The sequence below is a fragment of the Thamnophis sirtalis genome, unplaced genomic scaffold (assembly GCF_051295495.1).
Source record: "Thamnophis sirtalis isolate CommonGarterSnake01/CBP01778 unplaced genomic scaffold, rThaSir2_p1.2 scaffold_14, whole genome shotgun sequence".
Lineage (NCBI taxonomy): Eukaryota > Metazoa > Chordata > Lepidosauria > Squamata > Natricidae > Thamnophis > Thamnophis sirtalis.
The window spans coordinates 3,637,742-3,654,749 of NW_028261394.1; the positions used below are offsets into that span (position 1 = coordinate 3,637,742).

Consider the following 17,008-nt stretch of genomic DNA (forward strand, 5'->3'; position numbering starts at 1 on the left):
TCCCATCCTTTTCCACGCAAGCCCCGGAGCTGCGAGGGATTCCAAACGGGCTGCGCGCGGCTTGGCGACGTTCTGCTGTGACGAGAGTCTCAATCTTTTTTTTTCCCTTCTTCTTCTTCTTTCTCGTCCTGGCAGATTCTTCCAAGGGTTTCGCGCACGAGGAGCCAAGCCGCCGGAGTCCAGACCGAGCCCGCCTCGGGGCGGCCACCACCTCCCCGGCCGCCGCCTCCCCCACTACCCCGCCCCTACGACCGACGGACGCGCTTCCCCCGCCCCGGAGCTGGCGGGGAGGCGTGGGGCGCTACCCCTCCGCCAGCGTCGCTGCTTCTCCCGCGGGAGGGAAACTCGAGCAGGTCTCCTTTCGCCGCCGCCGCCTCCTCCTCCTCCTCCTCCTCCCGCCGGCGGGTCGCTGGTGGCGCAGCTTGCCGGATAGGGCAGCACCAGCAGCGGCTTCTCCTCCTCCTCCTCCTCCAGCTCCAGCCAGGCTGCGCTTCACCTGTAGGCGGCGGGGCTCCTCCAGTCTCCGGAGCCGGGCAAGGCGCCAGCGCGCGGCTCCCCCCCGCGCGTGGAAGCAGGGCTGGGGGCTCGTCGAGGCGCAGCAGCTCCGGCGGCGGCGGCAGCAGCAGCAGCTCGGGAAGGTCCGATCCCGGCGGCGCTTTACCCGGCGCAAAGGACTTGGCCAACTTCGCCAGCCTCGGAGGACGGAGCAGGCAGGGCTGAAGCCAGGCGGAGAGCAAGGCTGAAGTCCCCGCCGCCGCCGCCGCCGCCTCTTCCTCGCCAGGCAGGGCAGTGCCAGCCGCCAGCCGCCGCGTCCTCCAGCCTTGCAGCAGGGAAGGGAGGCGATCGCCGCGGCGGTGGCGGCGGCGGCGGCGGAGGAGGAGATGGAGACGCCGCCGCCGCCACTGCCACCACTGCCTGCTTCGCCCGGGTCTGGGGCTCGCCTAGCCGGCGCAACCAGGGAGCAGCTCCGCGCCGGGGCCGCCCGCGCCCGCTCCGGCTAAGCTGCCCCTCCGCCGGGACTACGGCGCAGCCCGAGGGACCCCTGCGCTCCGCCTGCCCGCCAGCGGCTCCGTCCGCCCTCCGCCAGGCTGCCATGCGGGCACCAGGCTCTGCCCGGCCGGGGCAACTTCGCCGGGACTCCGCCGACCCCCGACGGGACTCTACGCGCAGCCCAGCGCCGGCCCGGGACTCTCCCCGGCGGAGCAACGGCCGGGCGCGGATAAAGTTAAACTTCTGCTGCGGAGACCGAAGAGGAAGAGGCGCCGGCGGCTTCTCCCGCTTCCCCCGCCGCTGTCCGGGCTGGTGGGCGTTGCTCTGGGTCCAGCTCCACGTGTGGCGCGCCCTGGCGCAAGGTAAGCGGTCGAGGGACCACCTCGCCTCGCCCACCCTCCCGCCTGTGCCCGTAGCTGCCTCCGCTCCACTTTGCCAGCGCCAGGCATGAATCTGCAATTCCGCCCCAGCGGAGCCAGAGCCGGGGGGGAAACTGGCAGCCGGGACCGGGTGGCTTCGGGGATGCTGGCTCTGGCGCCCCCCACCCCAGACGCTGCAGGCGGGCGAGCGGACTGGCCATGGGGGGGCTGGAGCGGAGCGAGAGGCGCTCCCCGGAGGGCTAAGCCCAGCCTCTCTGCAGCGGTGAGCCTGGTCCCCTCCGAGCCGAGAAACGGGTGGTGGGCGAGCCAGCCAGGCGCCGGGACGAGGGGGGCTCGCTGCTGGCCGCCGGCGCGCTTCCTGGGCCTTGAAGGTCCAGTCCAGCCCGCTCTTGGCTGGGGGGCTCCGGGAACCGGCCAGGAGCGAAGTCCAGTAGCCCCCGCCTGTCCCCCCCTTGAGAAGGGGAGGGGAGGGCGAGTTCCGTTGCTCGTGGAAGTTTCCCCTCCGGGCCTTCGCGCCCAGCTTGTCCCCCCCCCCCCGCCGCATTTGAATCTCCCCCCCCCCACCCTCTTCTTGCCCGAGAAACGAAAAAGGCCAAGCCAAATATTGGCAAGCTTTCTCCCTCCCCATCCTTTCATAAATCATCTCTTCAGTGAAAGTGGCCCCTTCTCCCCTTGCATTTTGTACTATTTCCCCCCCCCTCCCGGCCCCTCTTTTCTTTTTCTTTTGGATAAATACCACCATGACCTTTGGGAAGATAAATATTTGAACGGATATTTAAACGAGATTTCTCGCCGTCCGCAGTGAAGCCAGTTTTGCGTGCGCGGGCTTGAATCAATTAAAATGACCTTTCGGTGTTGTTTTTTCCCCTCTCTCTCTCTCTCCCCTCTGGTTGAAGAGTGAAAGTAACTTTCCCCAGAGAAAGGCATGAGCCTCCCTTCTCCCCGATTAGCTAATAAGACCTGAGCATTTGGGAGCAGTCAAGACAAAACAAGTCTGCAGCTTGGTGCAAACAATAACTTGGAAATAAGCCTTGTTGGTGTGTTGAGTAGAAATTGCTTAAAAATGTACTGAGGAACTGGATTATGTTGCCAGAAGTTTTTATTTTATTTTTTTGGAAGCTTCCGTGTTCTGCAGATTTAAGAAAGAAAAAAAAGAGAGACTTGCTGTTTCTTGTACATTGAAAGATGTTCCTTTAGTAGCCTGATGTTATGGCTTGGATAATGAGTGACCTTCTGAATATTGTTGAGCGAAGGCCACTCTGTGCAATATAACACACTTGTAATGGTCAGCGGGCGTGCACTGCCAGGTCAGGAAATCGCATTTCAAGGGGATGACAATACAGAAGCCCTTAAAACTCACTGGGCCAAGGATTCAGCTTGCTAACATATTTTGACCAGTGATTAACTGACCACTTCATTTACTGCTAATTCCTGAGCATTTCTTTCATAGCGCTGATGGAGGAGGGCATGCAGCAAACCACCCCTTGTTCAGATCCTGAGGCTGTGGCTCCTTGTCCCATAAAGTTGATTTGCATAGACGATTAGGATTGAATCTTTCAATGAACAGAAGGGCACAATGGAAGTTTTTCCCTTAAAGCGAAAGGATTGGAATTTTGCTGGTACTTCAAATGCCTGAATTGGTCAGGAGCCCGGGACTCTTATGGGTTTCTTGTAGCAACTCAAAATAAACAGACCAACAACAGAAGAAAGTCTTGTTCTAAGCTATTAATAAGTCCAGGACAAGCCGCTCTCATGCCCCATCTCGAAAACTAGACTATTTAAGATATAAACTTTATTTATTGGCGCCTGCAACATCTTGTACGTTTCATTAGTTTTTAAGACTCATTTCAAGTATTAGAAACGAGGCCTGTGGCATTCAGGACTCTGTGTCACTAGAAGTTTGCGTGAATTCTTTTCAAAGGGAGACCAGATTTGGTGTGGATATCACCAAATCGTTCAATCAAATAAATGGGGTGGCTTTGGCAAATGATCCAGTATTTCAGAGCTGGCAGCCTGTGTGTGTGTGTGTGTGTGTGTGTGTGTGTGTGTGTGTGAGAGAGAGAGAGAGAGAGAGAGAGAGAGAGAGAGAGAGAGAGAGAGAGAGAGAGAGAGAGAGAGAGAGAGAGAGAGAGAGAGAGAGAGAGAGAGAGAGAGAGAGAAACTGATGTTAATTCAGGGCACTTGGGCAAAAGGAAGTGGAAGAAATCCTTTCCAGGGAAAAGTCAAGCATTTTCCCAATTGTGCAGATTGTCATCTGAAGTGAAATCGCATGACAAAATTGCTTAGAGTTTTCATCCTAATTTGAGGGCATTGGCAGCACTGGATAAAACAATTTCTTGCTGCTCTAGATTAGGCTGTATTGATTCTTTTTTATCTGTACCTGTAGATTGGGGATGTCCAACCTTGGCATCTTTATGGCTTGTGGATTTCAACTGCTAGAATTCCCCAGCCAGCATGACTGGCTGGGGAATTCTGGGAGTTGAAGTCCACAGGTCTTCAAAAGTTCTCGAGGTCGGACACCTTTGCCATAGATCATTACTATTTGAAGTTTCCAAGATGGGAGATAATAACTTTGCCTCTCTCGAACATAGTGGCGCTAGTTAGAATAGAATAACAGAGTTGGAAGGGACCTCGGAGGTCTTCTAGTCCAACCCCCTACCTAGGCAGGAAACCCTACACCACTTCAGACAAAGCGTTGTCCAACATCTTCTTAAAAACTTCCACTGTTGGAGCATTCACATACGTAGTTATCTTGTTTCATATAAATAACAGAATGACAGAACAACAGAGTTGGAAGGGACCTTGGAGGTCTTACCTTGGCTCGCTTGGACATCTTGAATGGGCTGCTAATTTACAGGTAGAGACACGGGTGGTCCTTATTTTTAATGCTTAATAGGAATTAAAACTTTCACCCTATTTAAACAACAACTATCCCTGCTCTGTTTGTAATCTGGTTTTGGAATCTTCAATTTATATATTATACAGCCAATTCTACTTGGCTATGATCGTACAATGTTGAAGTTGGTAAATTGTTCATAATTGTTATAATTAGTGAACTGAATGTGAGATTATGTTAATTTCCTATTCGTTAGCATCTGAAAGAGTTTGAGACCAGTGGGACAAAACTTTAGCTGTCAGATGCAATGAATAATTTTGAGCCCCCTCTGGTTTTACATGTCTCAAGCAGAGATAGTTCAGCATTTATATTTCCCAGAATATTTACAGTGCTTCCCTTTCTCCCTCCCTCCCTCCCTCTCTCCCCCTCCCCCCTCTCTTTCTCTCTTAAATTAGCACATGTTCCTTACTGACTTTTCGAATAGTTTTTGGTTTTCATTTTGTTTCCTTGGCATATGTGAGCATATTTTCATACAAAGTAACTTCCTTCCAGAAATCTAATACAAACATACCCAATCTAACAATTCAGCTACAGATTAATCACCTACATAAAAAGGCATTAAACACATTGTTACTAAACAGGTTACAAACAAGAAACAGACCCACACACAAAGTTACTTTGAGTGTAATTTGTTGATTGGTCCAAAAAGGTTTCCCCCCACCCCTCTCCCCAAATGGCTATGGGGATTTCTTTACTGGATCTACAGCTCAAATTGCCCAGAGGCCTTTTAATACAAAGTCTTACAAGGGAGATTATTGGAAGCAGTTTATAAAATGGAGAAGGTCAAATTTAAAAGTGATTACAAGTGACAGATTATGAAGACACACAAAGACAGACACACACAGACACACACACCTACCTTAAACCTTCAACTTTTTCAGAAGTTTTTCTTTTGTTATAGTTTTCCCCTAGTGACCTCATACCCCTCATTTATGACCCAGATATTGCCACCCCCAAGAAGAGAAAGAGGTGGTTATCCAGTTATAAGTGTACTTGGGGGAAGCTGGTTATTAAGATTTATTTCCACTCCGATGGAGCCTCTGTGCTGAGGGAGAGGCATGGAGATGTTGATTTCTCTTGAACTCATGCTGAGTTGTCTGGTTTGAGATGGGCAGGCCCTGTTGTTGCGGCAGTGCCATTCCTCCCTGTGAAACCACCCACCGGCATGACAATGGTGGAATTCTGTTTGACCCCTAAGATATGAGCCGGGGAGACCCACATTTTCCCCCTGCCATTCTGCCTGTACATGGGCCTGCTGAAAGCAGCCATCCAGGGACTCGAAGTGCCATGTTGTTAGTATTTATCTAACTATCTATCACGAATGCTTTTCTGCCCCCTCAATCACTCCCTTTGAAGCACCTTGCCTGAACAACATATGTTAATCACCTCACAATAATTAACACATTATCGGTGTTATCAAATAACAAGTAGTTAACGGAAGCTACAACGCGCTGGTAGTTTGCTAATAAACCACAATACGCTCACTGTTTGCTAATGCTGCTCGTCTCTCCCACCCCCCCACCCCCAATATTCTATCTGGATGAAGGTTAAGAGAGGTGGGGCAGGGTCTTTTGACAGGTGCCTGTGGGAGGGGCTGTGATGGATTGGGTGAGAACTGGCAAATTACAACTCTGAATTCAAGATAAAGAAGGCAAGGTGGTTACAGGCCTGGAAAGTAGGGAGATGGTTTGAACTGGATTTGAAGTGATCCAGCGCCTCCGTTGGGATCTCTTTAAATTTGCCAGTAGAGGAAAGACTCTTCACAACCCTGTCTCAACTCAGCGACCCTACTAACTTCCCAATGTAATTAGTGCAACGAACCATGTGTGATACTACCTGGGTCTACTCAAGAAGTTGACTCAAGAAGTCTTCTGAAGACGTATGTACGTGTTGTGGCCCGACAGCAGCCAGCGGAACTGGCAGCAGAGTCGGACAGTGAGGAGGTTGGGGAAGGGCATGGGCCAGTCCTGGAGGCTGGGGAAGGCTCTGATGAGGGCTCTGCGTCGGAGGCAGGGACAGGGCTGAGGCTGTCTGGCAGTTCTCAGCTGCCTTCAGAGCTAGACGACAGTGAGGCAGAGGAACAGCTGGAGCCTGTTCCCAGTGTGTGCATGTGCAGAGCTGCCAGAAGAAAAGAACAGCTCAGAAATCAGGGAAGACTTGGGAATAAAGCCACAGGTGGATGGTGAATGGCCCCTCCCATAGGAAATAAAAGAGGATCGAAAGGGGAGTGGGCTTTTTCAGGAAACAATTCTTTCGTTCAGTTGTTAGAATCCTTTCAGGAGTGTGAAGATCTGTCCATGAATCCCAGAGACTCTGTGCCCAGTCTTCCCTTGCACAGCACCTCTTTTGCAAAATATTCACATGGCAGCTTTCCAAGCTAGATAAGGTCTGTGGTCATAAATATTCCTTTGAAAGACTGTTTGCCAGGCCTTTGCTGGATGTGAATGAGAGGAGTTCACATTCGCTTAATAAAAGGGGTTTTGTTGGGACCAGGAATCTGCTTTGTGCTTTTTGGGGAAGCCTAGCTCAGAACAGCAACCTTTGTCACATGACCATTGCAGCCTCTCCATGGCCCCATGATCCAAATCTGGACACTTGGCAACTGTCTGATATTGATGAGAGTCGCAGTGTCCTGGGGTCACGTGATCCTCTTTTGCAACCTTCTGACAAGCAAAGTCAATGGGGAAGCCAAAATCACTTAATAAGCATGTCACTAACCTAAGAACTGCAGTGATTCACGTAGCAACTAAGGTGGTAAAATGGGGGCAAAACTCACTTAACTATTGCCTTGCTTGGCCAGAGGAATTTTGGGCTCAATTGTGTAGTTCTTGGACATCCTAAATGCCACCTACCTGGTCTGAAACTGCTGCCTTCTTTTCCTGTGAGTCACCAGGCCCAAATAAGGAGCTGCCCTTAGCTCATAAATCCTTTTTCTCCTTAAATACAACTAGAATTATGAAGGGAAAGGGGATATCTTACAGGAGGACATCTTTCAACATACTCTTTTCAATAATAAGCATTATTTTAAGCATTGAAAGATGGCCTAGGCAAATTATTTTCTTTGGCACTTAACAATAGGAGCTGAGTTCATTTTTTTTTTTAGAGAAATAAAAGCACAGGGTATAGCTTTAAGCATTCTTTAATGTACAAAAGAGTACTTTAATGTTTAAAGAAAAAGAACTTGCCAGGTTTCCTTAGATTAAAGAGATGTTGGTGCAACGTTTTATGACACTTGATCAAATCTTTAATTTAAAGTGGTATAAGAGCTGAATACTTAAAGTGAGATTAATGTTCCGTGTGCTTTATTAGAATCCAAAAAAAAAAAAAAACCCAGATGGAAGAGGAACATATTGTTATGTGACAATGGGGCTTTTAAGACATCAAATATATAAATTGGCAGCATTGGCAAAATGTGCTAATTTTAATAATTTCATAGAAGAGAAACAGCACTTAACCTAGAGGGGATGAAGAATTCCAAAATAACGCTCAGTTTACAAACTTGCCATCCATCACACACAGAGAAATATTTGGGAAGTCACAGTACAGCCAATGATAGAGTGTAGAAAGAACTGTGGAAATTTCTCCTGACAGGTTGCAAATCACCAGATCAGAAATTTTAAGGGGAGGGGGCTTTACAATACACAGGAGAACTACTTTCTTCATGATTCATTTCAGATAGTTGCAAAATGCAACTTTCCCCTTGTTGTCTTAATTGTATGTATATATGTATATATTTGTGATACACTGGGAACAACTTTTCGGGAAACCGTATTTTCCAAAATGGCCTGGAATCCTTTCTGTCACCTTGCCAGCATGTGGGAAGGATGATATGTGGGAGGTATCTGATCTCTTGGAGTAAGTATCATTACTGTTACCCCAGGGATGGCATTGGGGAAGACAGATGGAAATACTTAGCTCCTTGAGGTTGGCCTCTCCATTAAGCACCAGCAATTTGTTGCCTTGGGAAATGTCGAAATTGGCATCCTTAAAAAAAAAACACACACACACACCGAATTTCACACTTGGATTGTAACAAAGAAACTTTTCTCCTTGTAGCCAAGATGAATTTGAAGACCTGATGGAAAACATATTTTAGTTTTTACTTTGAGGAGAAGGATGGTTAAGACAGATGTTTTGTCCTCGTTGAGAAAGTGCATTGTATTTATTGTCTCACCAAAGATAAGAACAATAAACTTAGACAGGAAATCCTTCCCCTCTTCTGTTTTCTACTTTAGCACCTCCAGAGGACCTTTACTTCTTCCTTAAGCTCTGTTATGCTTTCCAGTGGCAATCTGCTCTTTATTTTGACTTATGAGCAAGTCAGGAAAAAAAAAAGGACTTCCATATGATACTGGTACTGAGGGACAGATAAGGGTCAGCCCATTCCGATCATGAAAAAACGAGATAGCAGTTTGTAGGAAAACCCTGTTGAAGTTTCCACACAAGAGAAGCCCAGGAACACAACTCCGTCAATGGTATTGGTTAGCCTGGATTTTATTCTTCTTCCTAAAAGAGAGAAAACATGCAATAATAGAAAACGATTCGGCAGGAACAACGATCTGATCCGCTATTCCGATCATTCATCATTCTGTGAATACAGCATGCTTCTTCTTTCTTTCTTTCTTTTTTTAAAAACTTACGGGTTTTGACAGCTGTGTACTTCTTTTGCAGCTTTGGCTGGAGGCAACGCGGTCTATTCTAAAAGGCAAATAATAACATTTCTTGTGAGACCAAATGAAAAGACGTTTGGTATCAGATCTGAGAGAGCAGGGTTAACGGCATTCAGCGAGTCAGCCAATTGCGCACGGCTTCCCTTTCAAAGCTTCGCCTAAAAAAAACCAAAACACTTAATTTCACTCAGACGCAACAGATTGTTTTTTCCCCCCTTTCTTTTCATTGCGCTCCTTCAGAATATTGTGGCTTTCACTACCCACCATTTTAATATTCTTTGTGTGCTTGCCAATCCACCTGCTAACCGGAATAGACAGAATTATTCACTCTGGTATGGTATCTATGGCCAGGCTCCTGTCCCCTGAATCAGGAACGGGCGCTTATCACAGATCCATCCTAGAGACGAGCCTTCATCTAGGCCCGTGAGGGCAAACCTATGGCACGAGTGCCACAGGTGGCACGTGGAGCCATCTCTGAGGGCATGTGAGCTGTAGCCCTGGGCCAGGAGTTGGCAATCTTAAAAACTCAAAGAGCCATTTGGACCCATTAGATCACACAGGGCTGGCCTCCTCCGGGTTCCGTCTACTAGCCAATGCCATCTGGCTACTACCCGGGGGAGGGCCTTCTCTGTGGCAGCTCCGGCCCTTTGGAACGAACTCCCCGCAGAGATTCGGACCCTCACCTCTCTCCAGGCCTTCCGAAAAGCCGTTAAAACCTGGCTGTGTCGGCAGGCCTTAATAGCAGTAGACTTATATACCGCTTCATAGGGCTTTCAGCCCTCTCTAAGTGGTTTACAGAGAGTCAGCATATTGCCCCCAACAATCTGGGTCCTCATTTTACCCACCTCGGAAGGATGGAAGGCTGAGTCAACCTTTGAGCCGGTGAGATTTGAACCGCTGAACTGCTGATCTAGCAGTAGCCTGCAGTGCTGCATTTAACCACTGCGCCACCTTGGCTCTGGGGTTGATGAGCTCCCTTCCCCTCTCGATCTGTGTGGCTGTTGGTTATTTTTAAATGCTTGTATTTGTAGTTTCTGTGTTTCCCTTTCCCCCCCTTGGGTTTGTGCGCCGCCCTGAGTCCCGCTGGGAATAGGGCGGCATATAAATAAAACGAAACCTAAACCTAAACCGTTTCCCACAGAAAAGAAAACTCCGGGAGCCACAAAAACCCTTCCCGTGCCTGACTATTTCCTGAGCAGCCCCCAAACTAGCATATGTAATTGAATTACACCTTCTGTTTCACCATCTGGGGAGGGTGAAAACAGTCCTACCTACAGACCGTTTCCGGCCTCCGGAGGCTTCAGTGAGGTCTACTAGGCTCCAAATGGGGAGGGGGGGAGGGTTATGCGTGCATGCCAGGGGTGGGTTCCTGCCAGTTCTAACCTCTTCTATAGAAGAGGTTCCACAAATCTACAGTGCCGTTTAGAACCAGTTGCAGCTCCCCCCCACTGCCCGTCCGCACATCATCAAGATGAAGAGTGAGAGGAGGAATTCTGGGAGTTGAAGTCCACAAGTCTTAAAGCTGTCAAGTTTGAAACACCCCTGGGGTTTTTTCCCCCTAAAGGGTTAGGTGTATAAGGATCTTGTAGCTTGGCAGCTTTAAGACTTGCGGGCTTCAAATGCCAGAGTTTCTGAGCCAACATTTTGGTTGCTAAGCAAGAGAGTTGTTAAGTGAGTTTCACCACATTTCACAAGTTGGCCATGCCCACCCAGTCACGTGGCTGGCAAGCCACTCCCACAAAGCAGGCCACACCTACAGAAGAGGTTCTAAACAATTTCGAAACCCACCACTGGTGCATGCACAGGGAGGTGCATGGGGGGGGGGGATGATTGAATTATGGGTGTGGGCACCCACGTGCTTTCGGCATCCGAGCCATCACTGATCTAGGCAATAGCACCTGGAATGCTGGCCTTAAACTGAAGTTGGAGAAGTACAAGAAAAGGGAAGGCTGCTTTTCTCCTCATCCCCATTGAGTTTAATTCAAGCCTGGTGTTTGTGCCTCTCTGTCCCATTGCTCAGCGTTCTGGGACACGGCGGTCTTATCAGGGGTGGGATTGAAAGTTTTTAGCAACCGGTTCTCTGCCCCGTTGCTGGGTGGGCGTGGCCATGGGGTGTGTGGCCTACTCGGCCTCCTGTACCATGGCAGAGGGGGGTGTTTTCACCCTCCCCAGGCTCCGGAGTCTTTCCTCGAGCCTCTGGGAGTGCAAAAACGCCCTCCCTTGGGTTCTAGAGGCCCATTTCCGGACTTCCAGAACTTCCAGGAGGCCCATTTTTTGCCCTCCCAGAGCCTCCATGTGGGCCCTGCACTTACCTGGCATGATGAATGGGCCACGTGGAGACTGCTGTGAGGGAACAGAGGGGGGTGGGCGAGGCCAGCCAGTCCTTCCAATTACCGGTTCGGCGAACCAGATGCAATATTAGCATCCGGTTCACCTGAACCGGTCCGAACTGTCTGAATTCCACTCCTGTATCTAATTGACAACTCATCTACTTCTGATTCCAGCCCATAATATCTCTACCACTGCTTTGAAATTGGCAGGGTTTCCACCTGGTTTATTTAGAGCTTGGCAATGCAGGTAGTCAGGTTGAGGATCGAATGAGCGCCATCTGTTCTTTCGGCTTCGCTCTTACTCTCCCAGACATAAAAAGATGTGAATTCCCCTAGAAGGGGCTTTGCATATTTTTTCAACAGCCTTGTAAATACTTTAAAAAAAAAAACACCACAACCACCTTACTTTCATTCAAAGAAGGACAAACCTACCTCTAACTTCCAGATCTATCTTGAAACATTTAAGAGCCCTCACATTTCAGAGAGATTCTCCCTCATCCACGTCATGGTGTCCCAAAGGTGCTTTTACAAAAGGCAACTGGACTTTCTGGGGTGTTTTTTTCCCCACTTGAAAACATTTCTCTTCTTTGTTTTCAAGGTGTGGGGGGAACCTCACCAGTTGTCTTTTGGAAAAAACACCCCGGGGTGTGTGTGTTGTAATAGCAATAGTAATAGCAGTTAGACTTATATACCGCTTCATAGGGCTTTCAGCCCTCTCTAAGCGGTTTACAGAGTCAGCATATCGCCCCCGCAGTCTGGGTCCTCATTTCACCCACCTCGGAAGGATGGAAGGCTGAGTCAACCTTGAGCCGGTGAGATTTGAACCGCTGAACTGCAGATAGCAGTCAGCTGAAGTGGCCTGCAGTACTGCACTCCACCCACTGCGCCACCTCGGCTCTTAATGAGAGAATGCTGCTGATTAAACTGATCTCTGGGCATTATGAACTTTGAAATAGCAGTTAGCAGTTAGACTTATATACCGCTTCATAGGGCTTTTCAGCCCTCTCTAAGCGGTTTACAGAGTCAGCATATCGCCCCCACAGTCTGGGTCCTCATTTCACCCACCTCGGAAAGATGGAAGGCTGAGTCAACCTTGAGCCGGTGAGATTAGAACCGCTGAACTGCAGATAACAGTCAGCTGAAGTGGCCTGCAGTACTGCACCCTAACCACTGTGCCACCTCGGAAATCCTAAGGAGCCCAAGATCTGTAGGAGAAGGAGCGGCAGAACCTGTGGGTGGAATTTAAAGAGGAATCAGCCTAGAATCTCTACGTAGTCACAAGCGAACTAAATTCACCTTCCTTTTTTAGTGATTAGTGTACACGCCATCCTTCCCCTTCTCTGAAGCCAAGGGCTAATTCTGATGAGAAGGTTCCTATGCATGAATAGCAGTAAGTCACTTCACCTGTAGACCTGATCGTTCCTGCTTGACACGAAGGGGAATAGTTTTTCTTTAATTATAAAAAAGGGTGCAAGGAACAAGCCAGCAGGAAGGTTTTATGGACTGTAAATGTTTGGTCCGGCAACAGACCTCCTTCCCACGTCCTTCAAGATGCCGATGGCTCCCACTCCTGTCCTCTGTGATTAGTGTACACGCCATCCTTTTCGTTTCCAATGATGGATGTGTTCGTTTATTTATTTATTAAATTTACTCACCATCCATCTTGCTGTCACACAATTCTGGGTGGCTTAACAGTCTGATAAAATGATATTAGAAAAGATTAAAACAGTAAGACCACAAAGGCATTAAAATCAACAATGAAAGAGCTTAAGGTAGTGGGAGATATACAATAGAGTGGAGGCGGGAATCTTCTCTCGGGATGCATGTATGTACCTTTATATGCACACCTGTTGTATATGCATCCGGTGGGCAGTCTTAGTTCTGTCTGCTTTTTGGAGTGTAGCCCACACCACAACACACAAATATCCAAGATGCCTTTTGTCTGTCCCGCAACCTGATCCATTTCTATTATTACATCTATTTCTTCCTCATTGCCCTTTGCTTTGTTCTCTTTTCCACCTGCCCAAGTTCAGGGATCCGTTTTACCAAGAGATTTGCCCTGCAACCTGGGTGGGGGGTGGGGTCCTTTTGTCCATCTGTGTCTCAGTTTCATTCTCCCGTCCTTCCTCTTCACTCCCTTCCTCCCTGAAAACATTCCTTAATCTGTCTTTCTTTCCCCATTCTGCGTTGCCATTCTATTCTATTGTAGATAGAAATAGTAAGTCTTAGTTTCCTTCTGTTCCTCCCAGCCAGGAGTTTTCCTCTGCCCAACCACATCTGGGTCATTTCCTTCCCTTTCCTTTTCCCCTTTCCCCTTTCCTTTCTCCTTTCCTTTCCTTTCCTTCCCTTCCACTTCCTTTCCTTTCCTTTCTCCTTCCCCCTTCCTTTCCCCTTTTTCCTTTCCTTTTACCTTTTTCCTTTCCTTTCCTTTCTCCTTCCCCTTTCCTTTCCCCCTTTCCCTTTCCTTTCCTTTCCTTTCGTTTCCTTTCACCTTTTTCCTTCCCTTCCCTTCCCCTTCCTTCCTTCCTTTCTCCCTTCCTTTCCACTTCCTTGCTTTCCTTTCCTTTCCTTTCCTTTCCTTTCCTTTCCTTTCCTTTCCTTTCCTTTCCTTTCCTTTCCCCTTTCCAATTTCCTCTTTCTTCCTATTTTTTTTTCCTTTCTCCAGAGCTGAAACCTTTCGGATTAAATGGCAATTTGCTTTGTTAACCGGGCAGCTTGTGTCCCTTTAGATTTTCAGAGGGACAGTTGTCAGGTAGCTTTGAGATGGTGCGAGGTTTTTACATTTTTTTCTCCCTACTAGGTATTTCACAATGGAATCCATTTGCTCAAGTGCCTTGCCTTTTGCAAAGACATAAATCGTGTGTACAAACTTTGCAAATGCATGGAAATCAAGGGAGAGAAAATGCATTCCCCAAAGAGACAGAGGAAATATTTCTAAGATCTGGGCAGGTTGTTCCCTCTCCCAGAATTTAATTTCAACACTCCTCTCCACCCCACTTAAGAAGATCACTCCTAAAAAACAGCAACCCTCTGATTGTGTTCCTGTTATCCTGGTGTTGGTTGTTTTTTTTTTCCTTGCCATCTGCCTTAGCCGCCTCTCCTTGTAGGTGCTAAATTTACAACTTCTAAGAGGAAAGGAGAAATTTTTGCAGGTGAAGGCAAAGATGGACTTCTAGAGAAAGGAGTGGGGGAACACCTGCGGCTTCCTTGCAGGCAGTTGCTACTTGCTACAGGTAAGAAGAAAATTACACGGTGGGTTTAGAATCTTCACTTGATGAGGATTGTTAATTTTCGAGATGATTATAGACAACCCACATGCTTGAAAGGCTAATAATTTGAAGGCGCCGAATGATCTTGTCATTTGTTCAAAGCTGGCATTTATTACAGAAGCATTGTCATTAAGATAGGAGCAGAGTTGGCTCTTCACACTCCCAGTTGGATATTTTTTTATCCCCTCCCACCCACCCCTCCCAAAAAAAATCTTGACAAATCTGAGAACTGAGACAGTTTAACTTCTGGCAACTTCCCCCCAAAAGGAAGTGGTTGGAGAACTTTATCCAGTATAATCTAAAGCTCGGATGCTGGGCCTGATCCATCCAACTAACTCTCGATCTGTTGCATCTGACTTAGAGATCCTGTGTAGCCTGTCAAGATTGGTGAAGAGTGGCCTGGTGAATCCATTCGGTTTTCATCCTGTTTCTTATTTTTATGATGGATTAATGCAGATGATTGGGGTGATAGCGTTTATTTGGTTTTAGACCTCTAAAATTGTTCTGATCTAGCCTTCCCGTGACAGTAAAAATCACATGCTTAGTTCCCCCCCCCCTTTTTTAAATTTAAACGGCTGTGAATTATGTTCATTCACAGCTCGTAATGAGTCACAGATAGTTTGTAAAGAGTCCGACAGAAGTCTGCCAAAGTCTTTCAGGGTAAGGCTGATAAGCACCCACCTTTATCTTCCTTGAAACGCTGCCAGAGACCTCATTGCCAATTAGCTTTGCAAGGTCACATGGAGCACAGGGTCAAAACGGAGCTTCAGAGTTTAAACTGACCAAAACGAACAAAAGTTGCTTCCAGCAAAGGGTTACGTGCCTTTGCTCCTCCTTTACGTCTTATGGGAGGGGCCAATCATCTCCAAGCCTTACTCCCGAGTCGTCCCTTTGTCTTAACTGTTCTTGCCTCCTGGCAGCTCTGTGCATGCACACACTGGGAACAGGCTCCTCCTGTTCCTCTGCCTCATTGATGTCAGATTCTGGAGGCAGCACATATGTCCCAGATGGTCCTGGCCCCCTCTTTGCCTCCGACGCAGAGCCCTCCTCCGAGCCTTCCCCAGACTCCAGGACTGGCCCATCTTCCTCCCCAAAAAATGACACCAAAGATCAAGAAATGTCGGTTTCCTTCTTCCATGCATTCCTAGAAACTGGCTGGAATGTAAGCATTTCTCTTTCAGATAAGAAAGCAGCTATTGCATACCTAAGCATAAAACTGGTTGTGACGTTTGATAGAATTTATGTCCAGTTAAATGAGAGGGTGTGGGGGGGGGGAAATCTGGCTAGGGGTTACTCTGTGGAAACCTATAATGCCCTTCTGTGAAAATTAGTCATCGTTGTTCCTCCTTCATCTCCATTCCTAGCAGATAAGTCCTACTTAATATTTTTTTTCCCTTTTCTTAATATTATTTTAGGGTAATGGCAGATCTTTTGAGTATTGAAAATGCCCCCCCCCCCCGCTGCCAGATGTTCTGTCAATGGGAAGCTTTTTTTGAATACCAAAAGCAACACATGTTCAGCCTTCATTTTACACAAGACCGATTCCAGGTGTCCCAGGGGGTTCTAAAATTTCAAGCATTGATGCTACAATATGTTATCACCCATTTGCCCAGAATGGTTGCCAATCTAGTGTTTATCACTCGGGGATGCCTACTTTGAACTGCTGTGCAATATGGTAATTTTATTCCATTCCCTTTTCTATTTGCTCCCTTCTTCGCAGAAGCATTTAAAAAAAACAACCATATGCTATGTAGGAAACCAGCTTAGCGCTGTAGCAAAACATGGCTTGGGTTAAAATCCGTGCATCGGGGGATTTATTTGATCCTGTACATCATGTGCGTCACTTCATCATGCCGAGGTGGCGCAGTGGTTAAATGCAGCACTGCAGGCTACTTCAGCTGACTGCAGTTCAGCAGTTCGGCTGTTCAAATCTCACCGGCTCAGGGTTGACTCAGCCTTCCATCCTTCCGAGGTGGGTAAAATGAGGACCCGGATTGTTGTTGGGGGCAATATGCTGACTCTGAAAACCGCTTAGAGAGGGCTGAAAGCCCTATGAAGCGGTATATAAGTCTACTGCTATTGCTATTATTGCTATATAAGTCTAACTGCTATTGCTATTGCTATTGTCATGTTTTATCTTTAATTGCTAGTTTAATTATTTAAAATGGATTGTTCTGAGCTACTCAGAAGGTCGGAAGTGGTGACCACGTGACTCAGGGATGCTGCAACTGTCCTAAACACACTCCACTTGTCAAGCAACCAATTTTTGATCACGTAACCGTGAGGATGCTGCAGTAGTTGTCAGTGTGAGGACGGTCGTAAGTTCTCTTTTTGCAGTGGTGTTGCAAATTTGAACCGTCAGTAAGCGAATTCTTGTACGTCGAGAACTACCTGTGTATTTTTATGCAGTCAGTTGGAATCCATTTGCTGTGTTCTGACCGAGGCTTCCCGAGAAAGCATAAATTGCAATCTT

At 47.8% G+C, this 17,008-nt stretch overlaps 1 protein-coding gene across 1 annotated transcript in view; it reads left to right on the forward strand.

Moving 5' to 3' along the window:
- Window positions 1–498: 498 nt before the first annotated feature.
- Window positions 499–17,008, forward strand: part of SDK1 (sidekick cell adhesion molecule 1) — a 501,088-nt gene continuing 484,578 nt past the window's right edge. The window contains 1 exon segment of the mRNA XM_087729082.1: window positions 499–1,352. Coding sequence (XP_087585208.1) covers window positions 1,094–1,352 — 259 coding nt within the window. The 5' untranslated portion in view covers window positions 499–1,093.